General features: G+C 38.7%; 10 protein-coding genes across 12 annotated transcripts; 6 read left to right on the forward strand and 4 right to left on the reverse strand.

Annotated features, from left to right (window-relative positions):
• Window positions 1-66: 66 nt before the first annotated feature.
• LOC9326212 (wall-associated receptor kinase-like 4) lies at window positions 67-2,778 on the forward strand. Its single transcript, XM_021011567.1, has 3 exons — window positions 67-1,134; window positions 1,212-1,334; window positions 1,420-2,778. Exons 1-3 carry the CDS (start codon window positions 195-197, stop codon window positions 2,631-2,633), a joined length of 2,277 nt encoding a protein of 758 aa, XP_020867226.1. The 5' UTR covers window positions 67-194; the 3' UTR covers window positions 2,634-2,778.
• Window positions 2,779-3,239: 461 nt separating this feature from the next.
• On the forward strand, window positions 3,240-6,294 carry LOC9326213 (wall-associated receptor kinase-like 5). Its single transcript, XM_021011940.1, has 3 exons — window positions 3,240-4,625; window positions 4,700-4,822; window positions 4,908-6,294. Exons 1-3 carry the CDS (start codon window positions 3,686-3,688, stop codon window positions 6,086-6,088), a joined length of 2,244 nt encoding a protein of 747 aa, XP_020867599.1. The 5' UTR covers window positions 3,240-3,685; the 3' UTR covers window positions 6,089-6,294.
• A 251-nt stretch (window positions 6,295-6,545) lies between these two features.
• Window positions 6,546-7,634, reverse strand: LOC9326214. Its single transcript, XM_021011943.1, has 2 exons — window positions 7,354-7,634; window positions 6,546-6,940 (listed from the first exon to the last, which is right to left on the reverse strand). The coding sequence occupies exon 2, from the start codon at window positions 6,921-6,923 to the stop codon at window positions 6,645-6,647; it is 279 nt and encodes a 92-aa protein (XP_020867602.1). The 5' UTR covers window positions 6,924-6,940; window positions 7,354-7,634; the 3' UTR covers window positions 6,546-6,644.
• Window positions 7,635-8,146: 512 nt separating this feature from the next.
• LOC9328958 (probable serine incorporator) lies at window positions 8,147-10,549 on the forward strand. 2 transcript variants are annotated; one of them, XM_021011941.1, is made up of 7 exons: window positions 8,147-8,257; window positions 8,594-8,819; window positions 8,905-9,144; window positions 9,225-9,336; window positions 9,414-9,588; window positions 9,689-9,929; window positions 10,094-10,549. In XM_021011941.1, exons 2-7 carry the CDS (start codon window positions 8,636-8,638, stop codon window positions 10,378-10,380), a joined length of 1,239 nt encoding a protein of 412 aa, XP_020867600.1. In that variant the 5' UTR covers window positions 8,147-8,257; window positions 8,594-8,635; the 3' UTR covers window positions 10,381-10,549. The 2 variants fall into 2 exon arrangements, with proteins under 2 accessions (XP_020867600.1, XP_020867601.1); XM_021011942.1 differs by lacking the exon at window positions 8,147-8,257 and adding an exon at window positions 8,324-8,347.
• Window positions 10,550-11,249: 700 nt separating this feature from the next.
• On the forward strand, window positions 11,250-14,227 carry LOC9328959 (probable ubiquitin receptor RAD23a). Its single transcript, XM_002890107.2, has 12 exons — window positions 11,250-11,457; window positions 11,714-11,875; window positions 12,198-12,236; window positions 12,326-12,364; window positions 12,460-12,521; window positions 12,646-12,823; window positions 12,906-13,028; window positions 13,110-13,175; window positions 13,381-13,428; window positions 13,532-13,641; window positions 13,766-13,850; window positions 13,945-14,227. The coding sequence occupies exons 1-12, from the start codon at window positions 11,392-11,394 to the stop codon at window positions 14,059-14,061; spliced, it is 1,095 nt and encodes a 364-aa protein (XP_002890153.1). The 5' UTR covers window positions 11,250-11,391; the 3' UTR covers window positions 14,062-14,227.
• A 148-nt stretch (window positions 14,228-14,375) lies between these two features.
• On the reverse strand, window positions 14,376-16,048 carry LOC9326216 (coiled-coil domain-containing protein 124). The gene is made up of 3 exons (XM_021012977.1): window positions 15,279-16,048; window positions 14,828-14,947; window positions 14,376-14,617 (listed from the first exon to the last, which is right to left on the reverse strand). The coding sequence occupies exons 1-3, from the start codon at window positions 15,834-15,836 to the stop codon at window positions 14,594-14,596; spliced, it is 702 nt and encodes a 233-aa protein (XP_020868636.1). The 5' UTR covers window positions 15,837-16,048; the 3' UTR covers window positions 14,376-14,593.
• A 927-nt stretch (window positions 16,049-16,975) lies between these two features.
• On the forward strand, window positions 16,976-19,842 carry LOC9328960 (probable protein phosphatase 2C 6). Its single transcript, XM_002890108.2, has 5 exons — window positions 16,976-17,913; window positions 18,139-18,504; window positions 18,581-18,698; window positions 18,783-19,006; window positions 19,082-19,842. The coding sequence occupies exons 1-5, from the start codon at window positions 17,656-17,658 to the stop codon at window positions 19,589-19,591; spliced, it is 1,476 nt and encodes a 491-aa protein (XP_002890154.1). The 5' UTR covers window positions 16,976-17,655; the 3' UTR covers window positions 19,592-19,842.
• Window positions 19,843-19,872: 30 nt separating this feature from the next.
• On the reverse strand, window positions 19,873-23,125 carry LOC110225327 (syntaxin-51-like). The gene is made up of 6 exons (XM_021014791.1): window positions 22,932-23,125; window positions 22,501-22,726; window positions 22,197-22,399; window positions 22,005-22,105; window positions 21,876-21,920; window positions 19,873-20,169 (listed from the first exon to the last, which is right to left on the reverse strand). Exons 2-6 carry the CDS (start codon window positions 22,713-22,715, stop codon window positions 20,041-20,043), a joined length of 693 nt encoding a protein of 230 aa, XP_020870450.1. The 5' UTR covers window positions 22,716-22,726; window positions 22,932-23,125; the 3' UTR covers window positions 19,873-20,040.
• A 193-nt stretch (window positions 23,126-23,318) lies between these two features.
• LOC9326217 (syntaxin-51) lies at window positions 23,319-25,169 on the reverse strand. 2 transcript variants are annotated; one of them, XM_021012994.1, is made up of 6 exons: window positions 24,985-25,169; window positions 24,457-24,682; window positions 24,141-24,346; window positions 23,950-24,050; window positions 23,827-23,871; window positions 23,319-23,627 (listed from the first exon to the last, which is right to left on the reverse strand). In XM_021012994.1, the coding sequence occupies exons 2-6, from the start codon at window positions 24,669-24,671 to the stop codon at window positions 23,496-23,498; spliced, it is 699 nt and encodes a 232-aa protein (XP_020868653.1). In that variant the 5' UTR covers window positions 24,672-24,682; window positions 24,985-25,169; the 3' UTR covers window positions 23,319-23,495. The 2 variants fall into 2 exon arrangements, with proteins under 2 accessions (XP_020868653.1, XP_020868654.1); XM_021012995.1 differs by having other exon boundaries at window positions 24,457-24,697; window positions 24,985-25,110.
• A 93-nt stretch (window positions 25,170-25,262) lies between these two features.
• On the forward strand, window positions 25,263-27,743 carry LOC9328961 (F-box/kelch-repeat protein At1g16250). The gene is made up of 4 exons (XM_021012993.1): window positions 25,263-25,521; window positions 25,675-26,250; window positions 26,448-27,027; window positions 27,383-27,743. Coding segments are annotated over exons 1-3 (1,152 nt in total). The 5' UTR covers window positions 25,263-25,519; the 3' UTR covers window positions 27,022-27,027; window positions 27,383-27,743.
• Window positions 27,744-27,797: the final 54 nt, after the last annotated feature.

Genomic DNA, 27,797 nt, shown 5'->3' on the forward strand with positions numbered 1-27,797 from the left:
TAGCTAAGACTATCTTGGTTAACATTGTATTTTTTTTTTTTTGGTCAACATTGTTTTGCATCCCTTTTCACGCATGATCCATCTTATCTCCTCTTTGACATTTTCGTCCAACAATGCAAGTCTTGATTTTTGTTTTTAGACAACATTAGAAGACTCAAAAGACAAGACCGACTTGGCCAGTTGAGAGAACAAGTATGAAGACAGAGACTCAAAACATCCTTTGTATTCCACTGGTGATCTTTGTCCTATCTCTGTTCATCAATGGCGTATCATCAGCAAGAAAACCTCCAGATCTGTGTAACAGAGTCTGCGGAGGAATATCAATTCCTTTCCCGTTCGGTATCGGTGGAAAAGAATGCTATCTAAACCCGTGGTACGAGGTTGTATGTAACAGCACAACCTCTGTTCCATTCCTCTCAAGGATCAACAGAGAATTGGTGAACATCTCTCTTCCAGATTCTACTGAGTACTACTCTAACGGAGTTGTTCACATCAAAGGTCCCGTAACTTCCTCAGGGTGTTCTACCGGAAGATCTCAGCCGCTTACACCGCAGCCTTTAAACGTTGCCGGCCTAGGCAGCCCCTATTTCCTCACGGACAAGAACCTCCTCATGGCGGTTGGTTGCAACGTCAAAGCCGTTATGTCGGATATCAAATCGCAGATCATAGGTTGTGAGTCAAGTTGTGACGAGAAAAACAGTAGCAGCCAACCAGTAAGAAACAAAATCTGCAGTGGTAGTAAATGCTGCCAGACGAGGATACCGGAAGGGCAGCCTCAAGTAATTGGAGTCAATATAGAGATCCCTGAAGGCAAAAACACAACAGAAGGAGGATGCAGAGTTGCGTTTTTGACGAGCAAGAAGTATTCGACTTTTAATATTACAGAGCCAGAAGAGTTTCATAGTGATGGATACGCGGTGGTCGAGCTTGGATGGTACTTTGATACTTCGGATCCTCGTGTTTTAAGCCCCATAGGATGTAAAAATGTGTCAGATGCATCACAAGATGGCTGGTACGGTTCCGAGACAATGTGCGTTTGCTCGTACGGCTACTTCTCTGGATTCAGCTATAGGAGTTGCTATTGTAACTCCATGGGTTATGCTGGGAATCCATTCCTTCCAGGTGGATGTGTTGGTAAGAGATGCGTTTTTCTTTCTGTATCCATTGTTTCAATCAATTCTTCTATCATTAATGATGAATCAAATTTGTAGACATCGATGAATGTAAACTAGAAGAAGGACGCCAAAGGTGTAAAGACCAAAGTTGTGTGAATAAACCCGGTTGGTTTACGTGTGAGCCAAAGAAACCAGGGCAGCTCAAACCAGTGTTTCAAGGTAAAAGTCAAAGAAACTTGAGCGTTGTGTTGAAGATATTATTGATTTGGTCTGTACTGTACATGTTGTTCTTTTGCTGGTGCAGGTGGTCTTATAGGTTCGGCACTGTTGCTTTTCGCCTTTGGAATTTTTGGGTTGTACAGGTTCATTAGGAAGCAGAGGAGGATCACTCAAATGAGAAAGTTCTTCAGGCGTAATGGAGGTATGTTGTTAAAACAACAGTTAGCTAGAAAAGAAGGCAATGTAGAGATGTCAAAGATATTTAGCTCAAATGAGTTGGAGAAAGCTACTGATAACTTTAACAAGAATAGGGTTCTTGGGCAAGGAGGTCAAGGTACTGTTTACAAAGGTATGCTCGTTGATGGTAGAATCGTCGCAGTGAAAAGGTCGAAAGCCATGGATGAAGACAAGGTAGAAGAGTTTATCAATGAAGTTGTTGTTCTCGCGCAGATCAACCACAGAAACATTGTTAAACTCTTGGGATGTTGTCTTGAGACGGAAGTTCCAGTCCTAGTTTATGAGTTTGTCCCGAACGGAGACTTATGCAAGCGTCTTCGAGATGAATCTGATGATTACACAATGACATGGGAAGTGCGCCTTCACATTGCAATAGAGATCGCAGGAGCACTTTCGTACCTACACTCAGCTGCTTCTTTTCCAATATATCACAGAGATATCAAGACTACCAACATACTACTGGATGAGAAATATCAGGCTAAGGTTTCTGATTTCGGAACTTCAAGATCGGTGACCATAGATCAAACTCACTTGACCACTCACGTTGCAGGTACTTTCGGGTACGTGGATCCAGAGTACTTTCAATCAAGCAAGTTTACGGATAAAAGTGATGTATACAGTTTTGGAGTTGTCCTTGTGGAGCTCATTACCGGAGACAAACCATCCTCCCGTGTCCGGTCTGAAGAAAACAGGGGTTTTGCAGCTCATTTTGTTGCAGCCGTGAAAGAGAATAGAGTTCTTGACATAGTTGATGAACGGATCAAAGACGAATGCAACCTGGACCAAGTGATGGCAGTGGCAAAACTCGCTAAACGATGTTTAAACCGAAAAGGGAAGAAGAGGCCAAACATGAGAGAAGTTTCAATTGAGCTGGAGGGGATTCGTTCATCACCTTGTAATTCAGAGATTCATAATGATGATGATGATGATGAGGAAGATCAAGCCATGGAAATCAACATTGACGAGACTTGGGAAGTTGGTATGACTGCTCCAGCCTCTATGTTTAATAACCGATCCCCTGCGACTGATGTTGAGCCTCTGGTTCCTCTACGAACATGGTGATGATGATCAACTCGAAACAATGTAGTATACCCTCATTTGATGAAAAAATGTTATGTTTGGATTCTGAATTTCTAGCTTTCCACAATGTAACAATACACACAATTTGCATTATGGAACCAATAAATAAGTAACGTTTTAATCTGTATATGTGTTTCGTAAGTCTGTACCCACCCACATTCATTTATGACTATTCGATGTTAAAAAAGATGAAGAATAGTATCGAGTTTAAGCTGTCACCGATAAGTACACTATAGAAGGATTCCAGTTTCCCTTAGGAGTTAGGAGATGTGTTCTAATTGACGCATTGCCTTTCTATTTCCCGGTCTAACCACAGCACGATGCGATTCAACTCCGGCAAACTTCGACGGCATCAACTTCCGCTATCCTCGGCTTGAAACCTTCCTCATTACGCTACTACTTCAGTGGGCTTTTTAAAAGAATAGAAAGTCAAAACCAAGAATGTCCACATCATCTATCCATTATCCATGTGATCGCCACTACCTTGATTACATTTTATCTGACTGGTCATAGATTCGTTGTTTTGTATCCTGAGTCCTGAACGAACATGCCAACACGGTCAAATGAGTCTAATTAATGTGGTTAGTCTACAATTTCATATGGTCATCAGAATAAAAATTTAAACTTTTATAATCCAACGTGAACTCATTAAACTTAAATTAGAATCCCTCAGGCATTGACATTGACCATACTTAATTTGTTATATAATTTCGTATGCCAACATGGTGAGTGGTGACGATGGTCAAATGAGTATAATGTGATTGGTCTACTTTCACATGGTCATCAGAAAAAAGATTGTATTTTTTTATAATCCAACGTTCAATCATTAAGTTAAACTAGAATCCCTCAGGCATTGACATTGACCATAGTTTTATTAGTTTTATGTGCTTTGTAACTTGCTTTATACGCTTCTTTCTAAACCTCTATTGACCTTTACCTTAACATCAGATCGGGCGGGTCCTGAACTTCTTTTTTGATAGAAAAGCTGATTGAGATTTGATCAGATCAAGGACCAAAATAAAAATACAGGAATTATGAAGACTAAAAATTACCGGGTTTTATGTATTGTAGTGTCTGTCTTAACTCTGCAGCTCATGAATGGCTCATCAGCAGCAACACCTCCAAACAGTAAGAATTCTTCAACTTCTTGTAACAGAACCTGTGGAGGAATCTCGATCCCCTTCCCGTTCGGAATCGGTGGGAAGGATTGTTATCTCAACGGTTGGTACGAGGTTGTCTGCAACCCCACCACTTCCGGGTCGTCCGGCACAACTGTTCCATTCCTGTCGAGAATCAACAGGGAAGTGGTGAACATATCTCTTCCAGATGGTTATGGACCATACGGAGTAGTTCTCATCAAAGGTCCTGTGACATCGTTGGGTTGTTCTAGTAATACTAGTCAAGTACCCCAAAAGTCGCTACCGGATCTGAACGTCACGGGCAAGGGCAGTCCATATTTCATCACCGACGAGAACCGCCTCATCGCGGTTGGTTGCGGTACAAAGGCGTTGATGACGGATATTGAATCAGAGATCTTGGGTTGTGAATCGAGTTGCGAAGATAGCAAGAGTAGTCAAGAAGTAACAAACTCGTTATGTGACGGTTACAAATGTTGCCAGGCGAGGATACCGTTGGAGCGTCCTCAAGCAGTAGGTGTCAATGTAGAGCGCTCAGGAGGAGAAGGATGCAAGGTTGCCTTCTTGTCTAGCAAGAGGTATTCACTGTCAAATGTTACTGTACCAGAACAGTTCCATGCTGGTGGCTACGTGGTGGTAGAGCTAGGTTGGTACTTTGCTACTTCGGATTCTCGCTTTAGGAACCCCTTGGGTTGCATAAATATGACCTATTCCGGATCTTACTCATCCGATGATAATTGTCTTTGCGACTATGGTTACTTTTCCGAAATGAGTTATAGGAACTGCTATTGCTCCCTTGGCTTCACAGGGAATCCATATCTTCGAGGGGGTTGCATAGGTAAGTGTTTGTTTCTTCTTCTTTTTGTTGTGAGTAAATCAGATCATTAATACTGATAATTGATATATATGCAGACGATGATGATTGCAAACGACCCAATATATGTGGAGAAGGCACTTGTGTGAACGTGCGTGGAGGCTATAGATGCTATCCCAAGCCCAAGATAATCAAGCCGGCCAAATCCCTCGTGCTACAAGGTGAGTTCCAACGGCACCTTGCATCTACCATCCTTCAAGGTAGAGCAGGAAGTAGTTTTGTTTATGTTTTTCTTCATTGTTGCAGGGGTTCTTTTAGGTTTGTTGGGACTATTGTTCTTAGTTGTTGGTACGCTTGGGTTGGTCATAGTTATAAAAAAGCGAAGGAGGATCATCAGTAGCAGGAAGTTCTTCAAACGTAATGGAGGCTTGTTGTTAAAACAACAACTAACTACTACAGACGATGGTAATGTAGACATGTCGAGGATATTTAGCTCGGAAGAGTTGAAAAAAGCCACAGATAACTTTAGCGTGAAGAGGGTGCTTGGGAAAGGCAGTCAAGGAACTGTATATAAGGGGATGATGGTGGATGGAAAGATCATTGCGGTTAAAAAATCCAAAGTTGTCGATGAAGATAAGCTTGAAACGTTCATCAATGAGATCATCCTTCTTTCACAGATTAACCATAGGAATATTGTGAAACTCTTGGGATGTTGCCTGGAAACAGAGGTTCCAATCTTGGTTTACGAATATATTCCCAATGGAGATATGTTCAAGCGCCTTCATGATGAATCCGAAGATTATGTGATGACTTGGGAAGTGCGTCTTCGCATAGCCATAGAGATCGCGGGAGCTCTTTCATACATGCACTCAGCTGCATCGTTTCCAATATACCACAGAGATATCAAGACTACCAATATCCTATTGGATGAAAAATACGGAGCTAAGGTTTCGGATTTCGGAACTTCAAGATCGGTAACCATTGATCAAACTCACCTGACAACAATGGTTGCAGGAACTTTTGGGTACATGGATCCAGAGTACTTCCTATCAAGCCAATATACTGACAAGAGCGATGTTTATAGTTTCGGGGTTGTCCTGGTAGAGCTCATAACTGGAGAAAAACCGTTGTCCCGAATCCGTTCTGAGGAAGGCAGGGGCTTGGCAACTCATTTCCTCGAGGCCATGAAAGAAAACAGAGTGATTGACATCATTGATATTCGGATCAAAGATGAAAGCAAGCTTGACCAACTGATGGCAGTGGCAAAACTCGCTCGAAAGTGTCTTAGCCGGAAAGGAAGTAAAAGACCAAACATGAGAGAGGCTTCATTTGAGCTGGAGAGGATTCGTTCATCACCTGAAGATCACTTAGAGGCCCATTTCGAAAATGATGATGAAGAGGACCAAGCCATGGAGATCATAGAGGATGGTCCTGGAGGCGTGTACAAGACTGTTCCAGCCTCTATGTTCAATGTATTCCCAAGTTAGATGCACATGGTGACAAGAAAACCAATAAGATCACATCGGCAGCATGTTATCAATCTTTAGCCACAAAGTACATTTGAATTTCACAGTTTATATCTACATTTGAAATGAAGTGTGGATTTTTGATGTGACTTGAATGTATTATTTGATGACTGAAAAAACAAACTTGTCTAGGAGTAGGAGTCAACGATATGTCAGAAATTTTTTTACTTCTAGCATTATGGTTTCAGTTTAGAGACTGGACCTGTAGGTTAGAAGTTATATCCCGCTGCTATCACCATTCTGCTGGTAAGCATTCCCAAAGATACAGAATTGCATGAGCTATATTATAAGAGCACCTAAAGGGGTTTGACATACAACCGACGGTGATGATCCGACTCAAAACACTGCACATGTATACTCTCATCTGATGACATAAAGGTTATATGTTTCGATTATGAATCTCTGGTTTTTTTCACCATGTAGTAAGTACACACAAACTGCATTATAGAATCAAGAAGAAAAAGAATGTTTTAATACAAGAACAATAAATTGGGTTTCAGCTTTCACAGATAACACTCTAGAAGAATTTAAGTTTCCCTTTGGAGATAGCTTGAACATGTTGTAATTGACACATTGCCTTGTCTTTCCCGGTCAAGCCATAGCAAGACGAGTGGCTGGCACCTAAAGTAACCGCAAAGTAAAGATAAACAGTACAGAGGAATGCCAAAAGAGCCAATGCTGTTAAGAGATATTGATGCCTCTGAATAAGAGTCGACCAGCTACCCAACTCATCCCATTGCTTCTTTAGACACTGTTGTCTCCTTAATGGTGAAGATACAAGCCCATCAAGAACCATTGCTTAATAATACCAACCTGCAAATTGACACAGAGTCGTTTACACAAATGCACAAAAACTAAGGAGATCACAATCAGATTGAATGTAGATTTTGGGATCTTTTTCCATCTTAAACAATATTTACAGCTACCAAAAAATTCGACATCATAATTGTCAAATGAGAAACAAGAATCGGAGTAGCAAACGAGAGACACATATCAATTACAATTACAAGACGAGCTTGGATCTTATGCAAAATATGAAAATTAAAGCAACAAACTGCCAACAATAACGTCATTTTCAATCAATCATCAATCACAGTAGACAATAACAAATCGTCATTGATGCACATTGGATTAAGAGAGAGATTCGACGAATCCAAAATTCTGATGCCGATAATGGAGGGAAACACACAGATCCGAAGCAGGTGAAAGATGATTAGAAAACGAACCGGTGAGAATCGGTAAGAAATCTGGAGAAGAAAAAGCTGATTCCAGCTCCGTCGACAACCCCAAAATCTCTCCAGCAGCGTTGTTGGCTTGTTGCGATGTGGAGAGAGAGAGAGAGAGAGAGAGAGATCTCCTCCGTAGGTTGAGCTGGGCCGATTTGCCGGATACGCCGTACGCGGCTTATTAAGTCCGTTTCATAAAACGGGAATTTAGGGACCCTTTTATATACAAAAAGGCTTTTTTTTTTTTAAAGGAAAAAAAAAAATGATGATGCGTTTGCGTTGTTAGCTTCCACTCCTTTGTGTGTTTGAAGATGATGGATGTGCATGTATGTTCTAGAATCTAGATGATGACATTTTGTACCTAGGACTATGATCTGACTCTTGCAGCTTCCAGAGGGCAGAGGGCATTTATTACAAACAAACACGTATAAGATCAAATATTTTAATCATCAACGAAAAAATATGGGATCACGATCCATATCAATCAAATATTATAGATGTCATACCGCAAATAAAATGTAAAATTTTGTAAATCCATATGATAAGTTTGTTTTTTGTTACCTTGTATTGTATGAGGTGTTCAATATTTTGGTTTCATGTTTCAGTAAAACTTTGGTCACGTTTTCAAGCGAGTTAGTATTATTAACCAAGGTTGAGATGTTCAAAACTTTTTTAGACAAACCATTAAAATTCGTTATGTTTTTTTTTAAATGCAACTGGGCCATTAAAATATTGGGAAATTGGGCCATTAGTGGGCCTAAAACGATGGATGCACTATATGGTATTGATTGGTTTACCAGTTCCTTTGTTAGTTGGTCAAAGTCCGAAATCAGGAGCGAGATAATAAAGAAACAAAACGAGTTGTTGTTGTTCTACTTTTCAAGGGTTTTGATCGATCGCCAAGGTATTTTGATTCTCTCCTTCTCAAAGCGATTTTGGTTTTCTTTCTTTTCTTCCATAGGTAAAATCCGATCACTAAAGCTAGGTTTCTCAGGTAAAGCTTTAGATCGGAAGCTATGATCTCATCTCGAATTTGGGGAAATTTCAGCTTATTTAAACCAGTTCCAATTTCATAGGATTATTTCCAAATAATTCTGTTTATTTCTGAGAAAATTTGATTAATCTTCGATTCGGTCTTTAAAAAACCTGCTTTTGTTACCGTCTCAATCCCAAATTAGGTTTTTGTTTTTTTGATAAATTTAGGTTTTTGTTTTGATGATATGTGTTTGTGTTTTTGCAGCTGAAAATTGAATCCAAACTTTGATATTGGAGGAGAAAGAAGATGTTTGCAGCTTCTTGTCTCGCATCGTGTTGTGCTGCTTGTGCATGCGATGCTTGCCGTACTGTGGTTTCTGGGATCAGCAGACGTTCTGCTAGAATTGCTTACTGTGGTCTCTTTGCACTTTCCTTAATCGTTTCATGGATTCTCCGTGAAGTTGCTGCTCCTCTTATGGAGAAGCTCCCTTGTAAGCTTTTTTTTTGTCTGTATTGTTTTTATCTTTCTAGTGAGATTATTATTAGCTTATGGAACTAATTACTGATATTCTGCAGGGATTAACCATTTTCACAAGACACCTGATCGTGAATGGTTTGAGACTGATGCTGTGTTGCGTGTCAGCTTAGGGAATTTCTTATTTTTCTCGATTCTGTCGGTTATGATGATCGGTGTTAAAAATCAGAAAGACCCTCGTGATGGTATACACCATGGTGGTTGGATGATGAAAATAATCTGTTGGTGCATTTTAGTCATCTTAATGTTCTTCCTTCCTAATGAAATCATCAGTTTCTATGGTAAGTTTCATTTATCATTGCAAAGTGGTTAGTGAATCGATTAACTTACAACTAATGGCAATCAATTTGACATCTTGCAGAGTCAATGTCAAAGTTTGGTGCTGGATTTTTTCTTCTCGTTCAAGTTGTGCTTCTTTTGGATTTCGTTCATGGATGGAATGACACATGGGTTGGCTACGACGAGCAGTTCTGGTTAGTAATATTTGCAATCAAATCATATGTGACTTCATAATCCCACTGCTAATCTAAGTACTTTACTTTATATATAGGTATGCTGCGTTACTCGTTGTGTCTCTTGTATGTTACTTGGCAACATTCGTCTTCTCTGGGCTTCTCTTCCACTGGTTTACTCCATCTGGACATGATTGTGGACTGAACACCTTCTTCATTATCATGACTTTGATATTTGTATTCGTCTTTGCTGTTGTAGTTTTGCATCCTGCTGTAAGTTTTGACTGAAACCCTGTATTACTCTGATCTGAGATTTTGGCTGATTCTCAACTTCAGACTCACTGAAGTCAAACTAACCTTTTTTCTTTTGCAGGTCGGTGGAAGTATTTTACCAGCATCGGTTATATCTCTCTACTGCATGTACCTCTGTTACAGCGGACTTGCAAGTGAGCCCCGTGATTACGAGTGCAATGGTCTTCACAAACACTCCAAAGCTGTTTCAACAGGCACAATGACCATTGGATTACTCACAACTGTACTCTCTGTCGTTTATTCCGCTGTTCGTGCTGGTTCTTCCACTACTCTTCTCTCCCCTCCTGATTCTCCTCGCGCAGGTATGTTTTTGACAAAAAATCCTTCTCCTATATTTTGCTTCCCGCGAATCAAAACTGAACTGAAACATGTATTTCAAATCCCTATATTGAAACCTTGTTGTGCGGAGTGCTTGAGAGTTGCTTCTAAGCATCATAACGTACTTGCTTTCAATGAAAATTTTCAGAGAAGCCGCTGCTTCCGATAGACGGGAAAGCAGAAGAGAAGGAAGAGAAAGAGAATAAAAAACCAGTGTCATACTCATACGCATTCTTCCACATCATCTTCTCCCTCGCGAGCATGTACTCTGCAATGCTCTTAACCGGCTGGTCAACTTCAGTTGGTGAAAGTGGTAAGCTGGTGGATGTCGGGTGGCCTTCAGTGTGGGTCCGTGTTGTGACCAGCTGGGCCACTGCTGGTCTCTTCATCTGGTCGCTTGTTGCTCCGATACTCTTCCCCGACCGTGAGTTCTGAGCTAATGCATCTACTGGAGATCCTGAAAAACTTTTCAAGAATCTTGAATTTGTAAAAAAAAAAAAATTATTCTATCTTTCGACTATAATAGAGTCTCGTTTGCTTAATCACGCATGGCCTTTGTTGGCACATCTGTAATATAAAAATATAAATAATTCCTTTCTCGTAATTGTCATCAGTCTCGAATTCCTGCAGAAAATACATTTGAAAAAAGTAAACATAACTAAAACTACAAAAAAATAAATTGCACAGTTGCTGTCACGGAAATTTCATATTTATAATAATCATTTAAGTGAAGAGAAAGATTCTCCAATGAACTTGGAATCACACTGGTAAAATCTCCAATGAATCACCGGGAAAATGTGTCTAATTTCATATCTAACTCTTGCCTTAAACCTCTTTGATCAGCTTGAGGCACTGGGTTTTGCTAGAGATTTAGTCGTAAAAGCTTACTTTGCGTGTGACCATAACGAGGAATTGGCTGCAAACTATATGTTTGAGCGAGAGTGACAAGGACGAAAAGTTTTAGTTTTGTTCCTTCCCTTATTTCATCTGAACCGTTCATTTTAATTTTTTTTTCTTACATCTCCACTAACTAACTGTGTTTCCCACAATTGCGTTTTGTACGATTTAGCGTTTGTCTTTTGTTTGGTCAAAACGGTGGTATGAATTCTGATAAAATTATCAATTGTTAAACGAACCGATCATCGTTATGATTATTGTATTGGTAAGGTCGTAAACCGGGAATTTTAGAAATGTGATTGGGAGTTGATTATGTTTATCCCGGTTATTTGCTTTAGGGAGTGTGTCACGTGCGATGCACGTGAGGTTGCTATTGCCGCGTTTAAAAATCCGAAACGCTATGTTGATAGCGACTGATTGCCAAAAAGTCGGCATTGTTCTACAGTGATTGAAAATCTGAAAGCACTTTTTTTAGGTCACTCTATTTTTCTCTCCTTCGCCGGACTTCGCCGACGCCGCCGGTAATATCTTCTAGTCCAATCCGTCGGCATGAAGCTAACCGTTAAGACTCTCAAGGGTAGCCATTTTGAAATTAGAGTTCAGCCCACCGACACGGTTAGTCCTTCTCCTTTTCTGCTTCCTTGGTTCAAATATTTTCTATTAGGAAATCAGTAGATTTAGATATCTTCGAAAAGTGAGAGCTGCTGCAATACCAATCTGGGATACATATTACTTGATGCATAGCTTTCTAAAAATGCTAGATTCAGAATTTTTTGAGTTTTTTCGATGAAATGTTTTTGGTTGAGTGAGTGTGTTTGTGTATGAGTTCTTACATGGTTATCTCCTGGAATTTTTCTACTTTGTTTTGAAGATAATGGCGGTGAAGAAGAATATTGAAGATTCACAAAGCAAAGACAACTATCCTTGTGGACAGCAATTGCTGATTCACAATGGCAAAGTTTTGAAAGATGAAACTACTTTGGTGGAGAACAAGGTTACCGAAGAAGGTTTTCTTGTCGTCATGCTTAGCAAGGTACCTATTTTAACTTCTTATCTAGTTTTCTTTTTGTGTATGATCCGGTTTCTGATTTCTTTTATGATCCTAGATATTGCAGTGTGAGGCACTCTAAGCAAACTGGATTTATATATCTTGTTTATAGTGGCTGTGTTTTCTATGACCAATGATCACAATAGCAGAAACTCAAATTGATAAAACTTTGATTTTGTTATAAGCAATACTTGAGATGATTCTAGTGGAAGCTTAGATGATTGGTGAATAAACAAATTAAGAAACGCTACAAGAGAACCTATGTGCTTGTGCTGACAACATCTTTGCCTTTTTTTGCAATGGATAGAGTAAAACTCCAAGTTCAGCTGGTCCCTCTTCCATTCAAGTAAGCTTATTTCTTATTTTCTCATGGTTGTGCACATCACTTGGTCAGTTGAGTATTCCTCATTGGAGAACTTTCTTTCTGTCTCACAGCCTACTTCTACCACGACATCTACCATATCTCCAACCCCGGTAATTTTCCTACATATCTGTTCTTGTTGGGTACTTATGCAGTCAACATTTTGTTTCCTTGGTTCATTTAACACAAGTTTCTATCAATTGACCAGCTTGCAGCTCCGTCTATAGCTGTGCCAGCTTCTAATTCTACTCCTGTTCAAGAACAGCTGCCGTAAGTTTTATTCTTGAAATAAGAGGCTTTATTAGAAAGAAAAAAAAATCATCAGTAACTTAAGTTACTTGAATTTATATTTTGAGGATTTTATGGATACTCTATGATCTCCACACCATTATAGGGCACAAAGTGACACCTATGGTCAAGCTGCTTCAACTTTAGTTAGTGGCAGTAGTGTTGAGCAGATGGTACAACAAATAATGGAAATGGGGGGAGGCAGCTGGGACAAAGAAACAGTTACTCGCGCACTTCGTGCAGCGTACAACAATCCTGAGAGAGCAGTGGATTATCTATATTCTGTATGCCCCTTTTCTGTAACAGTGTTCTGTGAATATTTTTTTAAGGGAACGATATTGCTGATATCTCCATTTTAATTTTCAGGGAATTCCTGAAACAGTAGCCATTCCAGCAACTAATTTATCTGGTGTAGGATCTGGTGCAGAACTTACAGCTCCTCCTGCCTCTGGAGGACCTAATTCATCTCCTTTGGATTTGTTTCCCCAGGTAAGAGCTTGGTACTTCGATCATCGAAAAGAGTTAATTGAAGTTGAATTCTCATCGCATGCATGCGTTTTTTCTTTTCAGGAAGCAGTTTCTGATGCTGGTGGTGGAGATCTTGGAACGCTTGAATTCCTCAGAGGCAATGATCAGGTTTTCATTCTATCCTTAACCTCTCTTTTCATTTGTGAGGTCGAGTAGAATGATTAAGGATTTGAAACGTGGTTACTAGTTTTGTTAGAAGCCTGTTTCATCACCTTCAGGGAGGTGTATTCTAGCCTAATCCTATGTGATATTGCTTAACCATTTGATGCAGCTTCCTCATACACTTATCTTGTTACATTTCCATTTGTTTTAGTTCCAACAATTACGCTCCATGGTCAATTCCAACCCCCAGATTCTGCAGGTAAGCGAGTCTTTTATCTTTCTTTTTTTTGGTCCAATAATTAGTCTGACCTATTTATTTTGCTTCTGAATATCTCACGATTTCATTGCTTCTTCTGTTACAGCCTATGCTTCAAGAGCTCGGAAAACAGAACCCTCAACTTCTGAGGTTAATTCAAGAGAACCAAGCAGAATTTCTTCAGTTACTAAACGAGCCCTATGAAGGATCTGACGGGTGAGTAGTCTGCAAATCGTTTTCTTGGTTTGGCCACTGGTTGAATGGCTAAATTTGTGATTGATCAAACCAATCATGTCTATATGTGACTCAATGGCTCTTATTAATTGTTTAAAACTATCAGGGATATGGATATTTTTGACCAACCCGAGCAAGAAATGCCCCACGCAGTCAACGTTACCCCTGAAGAGCAAGAAGCGATTCAACGGGTACTACAAAACACGCATTCCTCATCACCATTATATGAACCTATAATGCCATTTCTCATCCCTTCTAACACATGCGTTAAACCTATTTGATCAGCTTGAGGCAATGGGGTTTGATAGAGCACTAGTCATAGAAGCATTCCTTGCCTGTGACCGTAACGAGGAATTGGCTGCAAACTATCTGCTAGAGCACTCAGCAGATTTTGAAGACTGAGTTCGGACCTAAAAAATCAGCCTTTTAACCAGATCAGCGCACAACAAATTTTTTGTTCCTCCTACCTCTTATATCTGACATTTTACTCTGCTCAGAATATCGAATGATTATATATCTCATACTCACATTTCCATATTTATCCTAAAGAATAATCTGCGTTTTCCACGCTGCTTTGTCTTTCCTTAGTAGTAGTAGTTTTAAGATGTTTGTCTTGAACAGCCAGGAAACCAAACTACTGATAAAGGTTTAATTAAACTGCGGTCATACTCTCACATGTTGTGTGATTGTGATTATTAATTTATTGTACACAGGTATATTCTTATTAAAACGATATTTTCTGCTATATCATAGTGTTTATACACAAAGCACAAGAAACAATAAGCAATGTTGGCGAGCAGGATTATGCCCAAAATATGTTACAGTCTCCGTCACTCAAACATTTTCTCTGGGAATCAAAAGATTTGCATCATACTCTCTGCCATGCATCTCCCTCTTCATCATACCTTCCCTTGTTCTGACTCCAAGTTGCATTTCACTCATTAGCAGCAGCAGCAGCCTGTTCAACACATATTTCAGCTTCCGATTGTTTTAACAATAAACCATCTCTATTAATCAACACCTCTGCCTACTACTTCTAGATCCCTTAAGTGTTTTAACTGCTAACTAATTTGGTACAAACACCAACTACATATGCACTTGAACAGTTGAACAAGCCAATCTTAAGGCCTATCATCATTGACTAAGCGCGAGATGGATTATCATTTACCTGGTTAAGAGGATTATCTGGTGATTTCTTCCACATCTTCCATATCAAGTCCTTGTACTGAGTGTGAGTAAGACCTGGTTTCTCCTCCTTGAGCCTTGGAAGTTCCGCTTCTTCATAGGCCTAAATCACAATCATAGCAACAACTTAGCAAACAGATCCACCAGAGTTTGGCTTCGCATATCATGATCGATCTATCAAACAATTATCATTTCAACAACAGAGACTCTCCTAATATATAACTTCAAAAGTAAAGTTGTTTATACAAGAAAAGTCCGGATTGTCTGCTAAATCCTAAATGTGATCCACTACAAGGAGCAACTACTAATTTCGTCTACAACTCAGCCCCGGAACAGGATACAACAATCTTCCCAATCGAATGTTACGAATGTGAACATCAAACACACTTGCTATGAAAATAAGAAGCATTAAAGTAAAGGGCACAGGAGATAACCTTAAATGAAGCCTTGAGCCTCTTCTCCGGGTGGCGATCAACGGGGAGGTTATCTGACACAGTAATCCGCGCAAGCGCTTCGTCAACAGTATGTGCCTCGATGAGAGAATCATCGCGATTGGTATTGGTCACCAGAACCATCTTTTCATACTCATCTTCCCCTGCCATTCGAGTCTGTTTCTTCTTAGAGTCTTCTGCTTTCTTAGCCAGAGCCACCTGCTCCTCCTCGCGCCTTCTTATGAGCTCAGCCTCTGTGACCTTAGGGACCGGCACAGTGACGCGATTGGCCTTCTTGTCCGGCTTTTTCAAAGCCTTCTCCAGCTCTTTCTCCTCCTGCTCAGCCAGACGCTTCGCTTCCGCTTTCTTAGCGGCGGTCTCGGCCTTCTTCTCCGCCTCCTCCTCCCGCTTCTTCGCCGCCTTGGATTTGGGACCCTCGGCCTCGCGCCAGTATTGTTCCTCCTTCTCCCGAGTCTGACGATCCTTCTGCTCAGCCTCGGCGGCGTTCTTCCGAGATTTGGCGACCTCAGCCTTGCTGTTCAGACCCATCTTCTTCGGCATCTTCGATTCGATAAGGGTAATTGATCTCTCTCGATTGTATGAAATGAGAATTGAATTCGCTAGGGTTACGATTTCCTTCACCGCAAACTTTGTATTAGAAGAAATGGATACGCTCAGAGCTGAGAATTGACTGGTTAAGGCGGTGGCTCAAAGCTTAGGTCAATAACCGACAATTGTTATTGTTTCTTTCATTGGTTAAGGTCGTTAACCGGGATTTTTGGAAAAATTTACTACCAATTTTTAACCATTTTATTTTGGCATATGGATAATAATTTAGTGGAAAAAGATGGCTGGGAATACGAAGTATCCGAGAAGACATGGCTATATCTAAAATTATTACGAAAAATTCTTTTGATAATATAAAAAATTAACAACATATTATAAAAAAAACTTTAGACTAGAGAGTTATATTTATAATTATTTTACCTAATTGTTTTTTTTTTTAATTTTTAGTTTAGTTTTGAAATTATTGAAACTAACTAATTATAAAAATCAATGCATTGAATATATATACAAAATATTTTTATATTGAATATTGTATATATATTTTTAATTATACAATATTATAAATGATTCAATAACATAATTTTCTAAATATTAAAAAACTAAATTTTTTTTTTAATATTTATGTTGGTCAACGCCGGTTAAACTGGTCAATGCCGGATTCCGGCGAAAAGTGTACCGGAAAAAAATGTTCGTGATGTTGGCGACATGACTACATATAGTTCGTATATATAGGCATGCGATACATATAGTTCATGTAGTTTAGGATCCATTATTAAACTTTGCATGTGTGGCTTTCGCAGATACTTCGTGTAGCCAGCCATCTTTTTTCCTTGGGTGAGATGTTTTGTAAATTAAATTCATCCCACCCTATATATCTACTTCTCTAAGACCAGATGACAAAAGACACGTTTGAGGTTCAGGTTCTCACCCAACTAGATTCTCCTCCCATCAACTGTGGTTACTATTTTAATAGAACAAACAATGTATGTAATAACGATACACTGGATATACATATTCTTAAGAAGAATTTGGACTTGCGAGATGGAGATTTAATGCCAAGAATGTTTCAATTTTTTTTTATTTTTTTTTTTTGTCAACCAAGAATGTTTCAATCCTTTTCACATTTTTATGTATTAAAAATATTCAAATTTGGTGGGCATGGAAATTAGGGAGTCTTGGACATATCGCTTCATTTGATTGAAACATCACTCGACCAGATGACAAAAGACACGTTTCAGGTTCTACGTCGATTACGTGAACAATTCTAATTGGTTTCTCAGTTGGTGTGGGTGGTACGAAGTATGAACTCAGCCAAAGAAAGAACTATCATTTTCTTGCTAAATAGTATGTTTCAGTAAAAATTTAAACAGAAAACATTGTAAAAGAGTGAAAATTGATCTCACGTGCAGAAGCAGCAGAACCAAGCTAGCTACGACCTCTCTCTCTCTCTTTTTGACTAAAAGTAATACTTTTTACTCTTTTGAATAGTCAGTCTTGCGGAAGTGGAGTTAGTAAACACTTTTTGTGATCTGGTCTGTATTCAAGTTTGGCGTCTCTCTCTTCAAACAGAGAATCCTAAACAGTTTACGAGACATTTGATTGTCTCTAATGTTTGTAAACATGTGGTTTTTCACTCTCTTTCGGTCTTTTCCAGTTGATGTAGTAATGGAAGCTTTGAGTCTTTAAACGGGAATTTATTGCCGACCAAACCCCAAACAAAAAAAAACACAGGTCTCTCTGGTAGATACTATTTCTAACCATTCGATTATAAGGAAAAGGTTTTGACTTGTTTTGGACGATTGGGGATTTTCAAATGGGTCTGTGTCATTCGAGAATTGATAAGACCACTAGGAAGGTAACCGGAGCAACAAGCACCGCCACTACTACTATGGTGGAGAGACAGAGCTCGGGGAGGCTGCGGAGGCCTAGAGATTTATACAGCGGCGGCGAAATCAATGAGATTCAACAAGTCGTGGGTCGGCTTGTTGGCAATGGTTCTAGTGAAATCGCTTGTCTTTACACACAACAAGGCAAAAAAGGAACTAACCAAGACGCCATGCTTGTCTGGGAGGTTCGTGTTTCTCTTTTAATTAGGGTTTTAGTTCACCGTGATGAAATGTGGGATTGTTTGATGTTACAAGCCTTTTTGTTATGGTTCATTGATTGAAGAAAAACCATTGGTTCTCTGTGTTGTTACGGTTACAATTGTTCTTCTTGTTGCTATTTATGTTCTTCTAGTGATTATTATTTTATTTGAGCTTTTTATATCTTCTTCTTCTGTTCAACTTATTTTCAGAATTTTTGTTCGAGAACCGATACAGTGTTATGTGGTGTATTCGATGGACATGGTCCATTTGGTCATATGGTTTCAAAGAGAGTCCGAGATATGTTACCTTTCATATTATCAACTCAATTGAAAACGACCTTAAGGAAGGAACAAAGCGGCTCCAAGAATGGCCTTGAGTCCGCTACTTGTGTAGATGAAGAGCAGTGGTTTGAGTTACAGCCGAACGAGGAGGACGAAAAGCTACTTCCGGAGATGTACCTCCCGTTGAAGCGGGCTTTGCTCAAGACTTGTCAACAGATGGATAGAGAGTTAAAAATGCATCCAACCATCAATTGTTTCTGCAGCGGAACTACTTCTGTCACTGTGATCAAACAGGTGAATGTTCGGTCACCAGTTATTTACTCTCCCATTGGCTCTGTACATTGACTGTTTGGTATATATTCCTTTATAGGGTAAGGATCTGGTGGTGGGAAATATTGGTGACTCGAGAGCTGTTCTTGCCACAAGAGACCAAGACAATGCTTTGGTCGCTGTACCATTGACCATAGACTTAAAACCCGATTTGCCAAGTATAATCTCTACTTTATGTTGTCCCTATTGATCATCTTGGAAACACAATCTGATTTTCTTCTCTACGTACGTACTTGCTTTAGGTGAATCAGCAAGAATCCATAAATGTAAAGGTAGAGTGTTTGCCTTACAAGACGAGCCTGAGGTTGCGCGTGTGTGGTTACCGAACAGCGATTCACCTGGTTTAGCAATGGCTCGAGCTTTTGGGGACTTCTGTCTTAAAGATTACGGGCTAATCTCTGTTCCTGATATCAACTACCATCGCCTCACTGAAAGAGATCAGTTTATTATTCTAGCCACAGACGGGGTACATTACTCTTTTTATTCTTCTCACAGCTTATTATTGAAATCTTTGGAGCTAAAGTGTCTGTTATGCTACTAGGTATGGGATGTTTTATCGAATAAAGAAGCTGTTGATATTGTGGCTTCAGCTCCTAATCGAAACACTGCAGCTCGTGCTGTAGTCGACACAGCAGTTCGAGCATGGAGGCTCAAGTATCCTACTTCCAAGAACGACGATTGTGCTGTTGTATGTCTCTTTCTTGAAGACACTTCAGCAGCAGCATCCGTGGAAGTTTCAGAAACGGTTAATCATTCACATAAAGAGTCTACAGAGAGTGTCACTATCACATTAAGCAAAGATTCTGACAGGAAGGAAGAGGCTTCAACAGAAACAAATGAGATTGTACCGGTTTGGGAGATAAAAGAAGAAAAGAAGCTTCAGAGTTGCAGGATTGAGTCCAAGAAGACAACACTCGCCGAGTGTATATCGGTTAAGGATGAAGAAGAGTGGTCGGCATTGGAAGGATTGACTAGAGTCAACAGTCTCTTGAGCATTCCTAGGTTCTTCTCCGGCGAGCTAAGATCAAGTAGCTGGAGAAAATGGTTGTGAGTCAACAAAACTCAAAAATGATCAAACAAACAGTCGCTGATTTTCATTTCATGATTGGTTTTCTTTCCATTGATGACATGAAAATCGGTGTTAAGAAATGTCACAAAATGTTCACTGTTTCATGAAGCGAGCGAAGTCAGACAAGCTTCTTCGTGGAAGAACTTATAAAAACGTTTTTGTCTCTGCGGTGTAAGTGCTATCATTTCTTAAATCTTTATGAAGACAGCAAACTGCGAAAACTGCACACATTATATAATACTTCATAAGGGTTCTTGCAACAGAAGGGGGATCAGACACACGCACATCAGGAGATAGACAAGAGCGAAAGAGTTCAAACTTCAAAGGATCACACAAAATTTCAGATCACAAAAAAAGATCATCCCTATGGAGTTCCTCCTTGTGATGATCATTACTGTGCCAAATAGATAACAAAACCAATGTAAATCAACCTAATCTTTCCTTGGTTCTTGAACCTTGTCACTGGGATTAGAAAATATTAGATCAGCAAGACCGATGACCTCAAGCACTGACAAGAGCAGTGACATGCAAACACCAGTATCGACCCTCTTCTGCACTTTCTGTATTAAGAAGCAACAAACAGAGCAGATAAAGACCATGTAACTCTTAAATTTTTTGTCTTATTTTAGGCATGCCTACCGTTAGTCATCTCTATACTATTAAAAGATAAGTACAAATGAAAATGGGTCGGGTCACAATCAAAAAATTGACCCGAAATTCTGAAATCGGATCTTTGAAATTTTTTTGAATATAAATTCGAATTAATAATGAAAAAACAAACTAAAATCAAATATTTATGGAATTCAAATAAAATCTGATTGTATTTATGGTAACTAATCATAAAAGCATATTCCGAACAATACTATACATTAATTACGTATAATATATTTGTTCATATATTTTTGAAACTAATTCCATAACAATCAACGTTTTGTCATTAATTTTGCTTATTTTAGCCAATTATCATTAATTGAAAGATATCTTACTTGCTTCAAGAGATTTCTAGAAAATTTATCACACCTAACCCATCTATTTTATAAATTAAATAGATATTTTTGTTTTGGTCGTATAAATTAAATAGATATGAAATCCATGTAGCTAATTTTAATTTAATTAGATTAAATCAAAATTATGGTATTTTCATACTTATAGCTTACCAAAAAAGTTTAATTTTAAAATTATAAAGATTTCTTGAATATGATTTATAGAATTATTTAACAAGATGATAGATATTTATTAAATTTTGTGAATCATGAAAAATAATAATTAATTTTTAATCATTATATTTCACCTTTCAAAGTTTCAATCTCTCATCTAACAAATAAGATTCAGATTCTATTATTCCTATGTCCAAACTCTATTTTGTTGTATGACTAAATAATATTTCCATTAGAGTTGTCGAAGCGAGTTGATTCGTCCTGTTAACCCCGTTTTGTGATAGGCAAAATATATTTTGAAATATAGTTAGTCTGTCCACACGATCCGCGGGTAGCATATATGAAACACAAACCCGTCCCGCAAATGTATGATGATTTGCGGGGTTATCCGTGAATTTTGTTTAAATAATTTTAAAGTAGCAAAAATTTAAAATACTACTAAAATAAATAAATAAAACAAATTTAGAGAAAATAATTTTATATATCAATATATTTATAAATAATATAATTTCATTTATTAAAAGTTTTTTTAAATTACCAAATGTTGAACAAATTATATTTTTATCAATAAATACTAACATGCGGGCTGATCCGCCAACCCTCAGACGAAAACCGATTAAAACCTATGATCCACTGCGAATCAATCCATGTGGTCCGTTTATTTGCGGATTTAATATATTTTCCCAAATATGCCCCATAGTGAGATGATTTGGGCTCGACCCACAGTTTCCTATGAATCGTCTAATTTTAGAATTCTAAAACACAAAATCCCATTTTTTAATAATAATTAATATGATCGGTTTAATTATAAACAATTTAATATTTTCTCTACAATTCGTTATTATGAATATTTATAAGTACACTACACGATTCGCTCTACTTAAAACGCGCACAATATTAAAATCAACGTATGTAAACCAATATTCTCCCGCGGTGGACCGCGGGTCCTATCCTAGTTAGCTTAGTATAAAGTGATTCTTGGTGGAGCAAACCCAAGACTGATCAGTGATCACCATTCATTTCATACATTGGACTAACTTAAGCAGTTAAGCTAATGACTCACCAAAAGTAATTTGTTTGAAATATTTAAGAGCTAAAGTATATATTACCTTAACGCCAGAGGCACTAACATCCACATGGTGGTCTAAGCCATCCTGTATAAAAGGAAAATACCAGATTTGGTAAGACAGGGAAACCCAAATCAAGGCAGTAAAAACAATGAAAAGCCGATGACATACGATAAGCCTTTTCTGCAAGCCAAGCTCCTCATTGAGAGCTAGAGCAATGTGTTTTACACTCATGACTGTTGCCTCCAACTTCTCAAGTTCTTCGTCTTGTTCTACTCGCAGAAAAAAAAGAACATACTAAATAGAGAAACTAATACAGAATTCAATATCTGTATTATATTCACTAGGATAAAAGCAGCTTGCCTTTCATAACTTGTCGTTGTAATCCAACAATTCCTTGGTTATCCATGCCAATAACTCTGCTCATGATATCATCTTGCTTTTCTGGCCTCAACAAGCTGTCAATATTGGAAAATTTTAACATGTCCAAAGCAGACGCCATCTGATTTGCTTTTGATCTCAGATCCTCAACCATACCCTTGCGCCGGCTCATCTCTTTTGCTGAACTGTGCCAGTAAGTAAATGTTCAGATTGACAAAAAAGAAAAAGAAAAAGATACATTCACATATTAAACATTAATTAAACTTTAAAAAAATATCAAGTTTACATAGGTTTTCCAGGACTTTTAGCAACAAGATACTGCAGAGTCTCTACTCGAGTTGCCAAAATGGTGATCTTTCTTCGCATAGATGAAGCATGACGTAGATCATAATGTTCTGATCCGGCCATTGAACTGCTTTCTAATATCATTTCATCAATCTCCTCTGAGAGTTTTAAAGCCTCGTTGTGTTCTCTCTTCCATGAATCCAACGAAGAAGCCATTGACCTGATTCCTACATAATCAAAAAAGTTAAATCAAATACAGATCACTTTCAACTTGACCAAGGAATGTATATACAAGATGCAACAACAACAACCAAAATCCAACTAGCTTACAAGAAGCAACAAATTCAATATTGGTATTAACACATGTATTAAGGGATGATCGGAGCAATTCAACAACATATATATTCCCAAAAAGAGAATCCAATTGCTCACCAAGGACCTTTGATTAATCCATCATTTTCATGGAGAAATAGATCAACTAGCTGAGTGCTGACTTTGTAGCCACGCAACCAGACGGCAGTTTCCGTCGAAAGAAGAGATCTTTTAAATACGAGGCCGTTTACTTATATGATCGTAGAAAGTTAGGCGTTGACAAGTCATTTAGAGATTAAGAAACAGTACACACAAAAAATGAAGGACCAAAAGGAATTTTGTTTCCAGTGATAATGGATGGATGACATGAATATCGGTATTATATAAATTTCCCACAATATTGAACTCAGACAAGTTTCTTTGATGAAGATCTGACATATACCCTTTTTTTTTTGTCTCTGCATTTTACTCACTACCACTTCTTAAATCTTTATGAAGACAGCAAACTGTGAAAACTGCACACGTTACATATTATTATTTCTTAAGGGTTCTTGTAACAGAAGAGAAATGAAAAGCTCAACCACAAATGTGGAATGAGGAAAATACATTACAACCATTCACATAGAGAGTAGAGGCCAGTGACAGTGACCTACAGAGAAACTTATAAGTTTTCTGATGTTGGTATTACAGATACTTAACCAACATCCATATTACAACAACAAGACCGACGATCCCCAGCACTGACAAGAGCATTGACATGCAAGAGCAACCACTTCTCATATTCTTGTTCATGACAGCAAGGCTCTTCTGCACTCTCTGTAATAAGAAACAACATACAGAACAGATCAATGTCTTTAATTAGCCGTTAACTTAGCATAATGTGGTTCTTGATTGAGAAAACCCAAAACAGATCATCATTAGATCAATGTTACTCCTGATAAAGTATGGACCAACTAAAGCTTGGGATTCACCAAAGTGATTTGTTGAAATATTTAAGAGTTGAAGCATATATTACCCGTAAGCGAGAGTCAGTAACATCCACATGGTAATCTAAGTCATCCTGCATACAGGAAAATCCAAATGTGTCACGATCCGAAAATTCAAACCAAGGCAATACAATGAAAAGCTAGTGACATACAATAAGCCTTGTCTGCAAGTCAAGCTCTTCACTAACAGCCAGAGCAATGTGTTTTGTGCTCATGACTGTTCCCTCCAATTGCTCAAGTCCTTCGTCTTGTTCTACTCACAGGAAAATAACATATTCAATAGAAAAACTAGTACAGAAATCAACAACATCTGCATTATGTTTACTAGGATAAGAGAGGTTACCTCTCATAACTTGTCGTTGATATCCAACAATTCCTTGATTATCCATGCCAGTAACTCTGCTCATAGAATCATCCGGCTTTATTTCTGGCCCGAGCAAGCTGTCTCTATTGGCAAAGTTTGACATGTTCAAAGCATTCGCCATCTGGTTTGCTTTTGATCTCAAATTCCCTACCATATCCTTGCGCCGATTCATCTCTTTCTCTGAACTGTGTCAGTAAGTAAAAATTCAGATTGACAAGATCAGATCAACACTACACTTAAAAGTGTCTACTTTACAGTTTTAAGCAATTAGGATTTAGACTAGTAAATGGCTTACATAGGTTTTCCATGAATTTTAGCAAGAAGAGACTGCAAACTGTCTAATCGGGTACCGAAAATGGTGATCTTCCTTCGTATAGCTGAAGCACGACGCTGAGCATCAGGCCCTGTGACAGCAGAAGAACTTCTTTCTGATATCATTCCATTAATCTCCTCAGAGAGTTTTAAAGCATCGTTGTATTCTCTCATCCATGAATCCGACGAAGACGCCATTGACCTGACTCCTATACAATTAAAAGCTAATCAAAGCCAAGACCTGGGATTATACATCACTTTCAGAGAAATTTTCGAACTTAATCAAGGATGTATATGCAACAACAACAACAAAGATCCACAAATTGAGACAAAAACGCGGCCTTTGGATAGAATTTTCTATAATCAGACACAGAAGCTCAAAATATGAAATTTCCAGGATCGATAAGTTCATGATAAGGGAAGATCGGAGCGGTTCAGCAACAGATATAATCCCAAATCAATGCACTGGGATTGACGAAAATAACATGGTTAAAAGAATCGAATTGCTTACCAAGATATTCCTCGGACCTTTGATCAAACCTTCTATTTGATCCTGTAACAGATCGGCTTATTGAATGTTGACTCTGTTTTCGCCGGAACCACCGTGAATCGGAGGAGAATGAGTCGACCTGTCACGCACCGTCGAAAGAAAGAAGAGATTTAAAGATGAAGCTGAAATAAAACGACGCTGTTTAACTTGTGATAGCAGAAAGTTATGGGTTAATTAGTTATTTAAGAAAGTATTGGTTAATAAACAGAAACCATGTATAAATAAAGGACCAATAAAGAATTTTTAAATTTTCGATCCCCACATCCATCCCATGCTTGTGCTCCTCTGTCTCCTTCTTCCTTGTCAGAATCTTGAGTTTCTCTCTAACTGTGTGTCATAATTAGATCGTTCTGATTGCAGTTTCCGTTTCGATTATCGTTAATGGTGTTTTTGTTTCCGGGAAAGTGATATATTTTGAAGGGTAATTTTGGTGTTCTAAAGCAAGCTCGAGAAGGGGATCGCACGATACATTTTTACAATCTCGCGACTTCGATTCATGTAAGTGTTAGCTCTCTTATTCTTCTTTCTTGCACAAAGTTGAATCTAAATCCTTTACCTTTATCTCTCCTTGGGTTCAAATTCATGTTTTTTTCTATAACATTTATCGAGTTTGAGATGTCTGATCGTTAGTGGCTGAAACTTGTTTTTCAGGGAATCAATAGAGCAGTCTATAATCCCAGGTTTGCCTGATGATTTGGCTTTGAGATGCATAGCGAAGCTTTCTCATGGCTATCATGGAGTGCTCGAGTGTGTTTCCAGAGGCTGGAGAGATTTAGTTCGTAGCGTTGATTACTCTTCCTATAAAGCTAGAAATGGATGGTCAGGGAGCTGGTTGTTTGTGTTGACAGAACGTTCTAAGAACCAGTGGGTTGCTTATGATCCTCAAGCTGATCGATGGCATCCTTTGCCTACAACTAGGGCTGTTCAAGATGGTTGGCATCATTCTGGTTTTGCGTGTGTTTGTGTTTCCAATTGTCTTCTTGTGATTGGGGGTTGTTATGCGCCTTCTGTGTCATCGTTTCCTCATCAGAAGCCTGTTGTCACTAAAGATGTCATGCGGTTTGATCCGTTTAAGAAAGAATGGAAAATGGTTGCTAGTATGCGAACACCACGGACTCACTTTGCTTGTACTGCTGTCTCTGGCAAGGTTTATGTTGCTGGAGGTCGCAATTTAACCCATTCCAGGGGAATTCCCTCTGCTGAGGTTTATGATCCTGTGGCTGATAGGTATATTTATTCCTCCACTCACGTGGCCTATATTCTCGTGTATTATCTGGTGTAGGATATATATAATTGGCATGAAGAATCCCCACAATTTACTCTTTTTGGTTTTTTTCTATGCTGGCTGAGATATACTTTTTAAAGTTTTCTTATGTTTAACTTGAGAAGCTATCAAACTGGAGTCTAACATAGAAGTATTGCAGATGGGAGGAATTACCAGCAATGCCTAGACCACAGATGGACTGCTCGGGGTTATCGTACAGAGGTTGCTTTCATGTTCTGAGTGACCAGGTGGGATTTGCAGAGCAAAATTCATCTGAAGTTTTTAATCCACGAGACATGACTTGGTCCACTGTGGAGGATGTCTGGCCATTCTCTAGAGCCATGCAGTTTGCTGTTCAGGTGATGAAAAATGATCGAGTGTACACTATTGTAGATTGGGGAGAAAGCTTGATCAAGACTAGGGATACAGATGAAGGGGAATGGTACAATGTTGGTTCAGTTCCTTCTGTTGTTCTTCCTAATCATCCGAGAGAGTTAGAGGCCTTTGGTTATGGGTTTGCAGCTCTAAGGGATGAGCTCTATGTTATAGGAGGTAAGGTCCTTAAATGGGAAGAATCAGGGGCAGGGAGATTTGACATTGTGAGATTGCCCGTTGTGAGGGTATGTAACCCTTTGGATAGGCCTCTGAATTGGAGAGAGACCAAACCGATGTGCATTCCAGCCGGTGGGTCCATCATTGGTTGTGTATCCTTGGAAGAATCTTCTCCGCTTTAAACCAAGGTGATAGAATCTTCTGGATGTATAAAATTGTTACAGTCAATTCTTTGATTGTTGCATGGTGAGAAGAAAAAGTAGTTAGAAGGAGTCATGGAAAGCATTTGGTTATCATCGATATCTGCTTTTGTCTTTTTACAAACAAGTAACTTCGCCTTGTTATTTGATCATCTCTTTTACAGAAGTCTCGTAAGGCTTATGTTAAAAAGTAAGAAAGCCTGAAATTTAGCATATCTTGTTTCCATGCTGGCATGGAAACTCTACGCCTTAAACTTAACTATGTGTTGGTTTGTGGTTGATTATGGTTGCGTATTTTCCAGTAAGGGTTAACACTCTTTAAAAAAATTTACTTCTACTGTAGCTGACTTATATTCATGGAATGTCCGAGTGTGTTCCTTCTCTGAGAAAGACCTTGGTCTCATTGTCAAAGTGGAAGCTTCTGCTGTAATACTCACTGCACATACAACTGGACACTTGGAGCTAACTGGAAATCGTGTGGGTGAAAACAGTTGTTTATGAGGGAAGTCGTTACCTATAATGCATTTATCTTCCGGGTAAAAGGCTTCCACCTTTATGTGAAATGAGTTCAGTATGTCATGCTATGAGATGATTACTGGTTGTTAGGCCGTTACTGTCACTCATATTTGGAATTAAACTTGTACATAATAAGAGATTCATGTTACCTCAGTGTATTTGAGTGTTAGTGAACTTATCTTTTGTTATGTCTCCATTTTACCTACACTGAGGTGTATCATGTGTATAGACTATAGATCAAA

This window comes from Arabidopsis lyrata (assembly GCF_000004255.2).
Source record: "Arabidopsis lyrata subsp. lyrata unplaced genomic scaffold ARALYscaffold_1, whole genome shotgun sequence".
Classification (NCBI taxonomy): Eukaryota; Viridiplantae; Streptophyta; class Magnoliopsida; order Brassicales; family Brassicaceae; genus Arabidopsis; species Arabidopsis lyrata.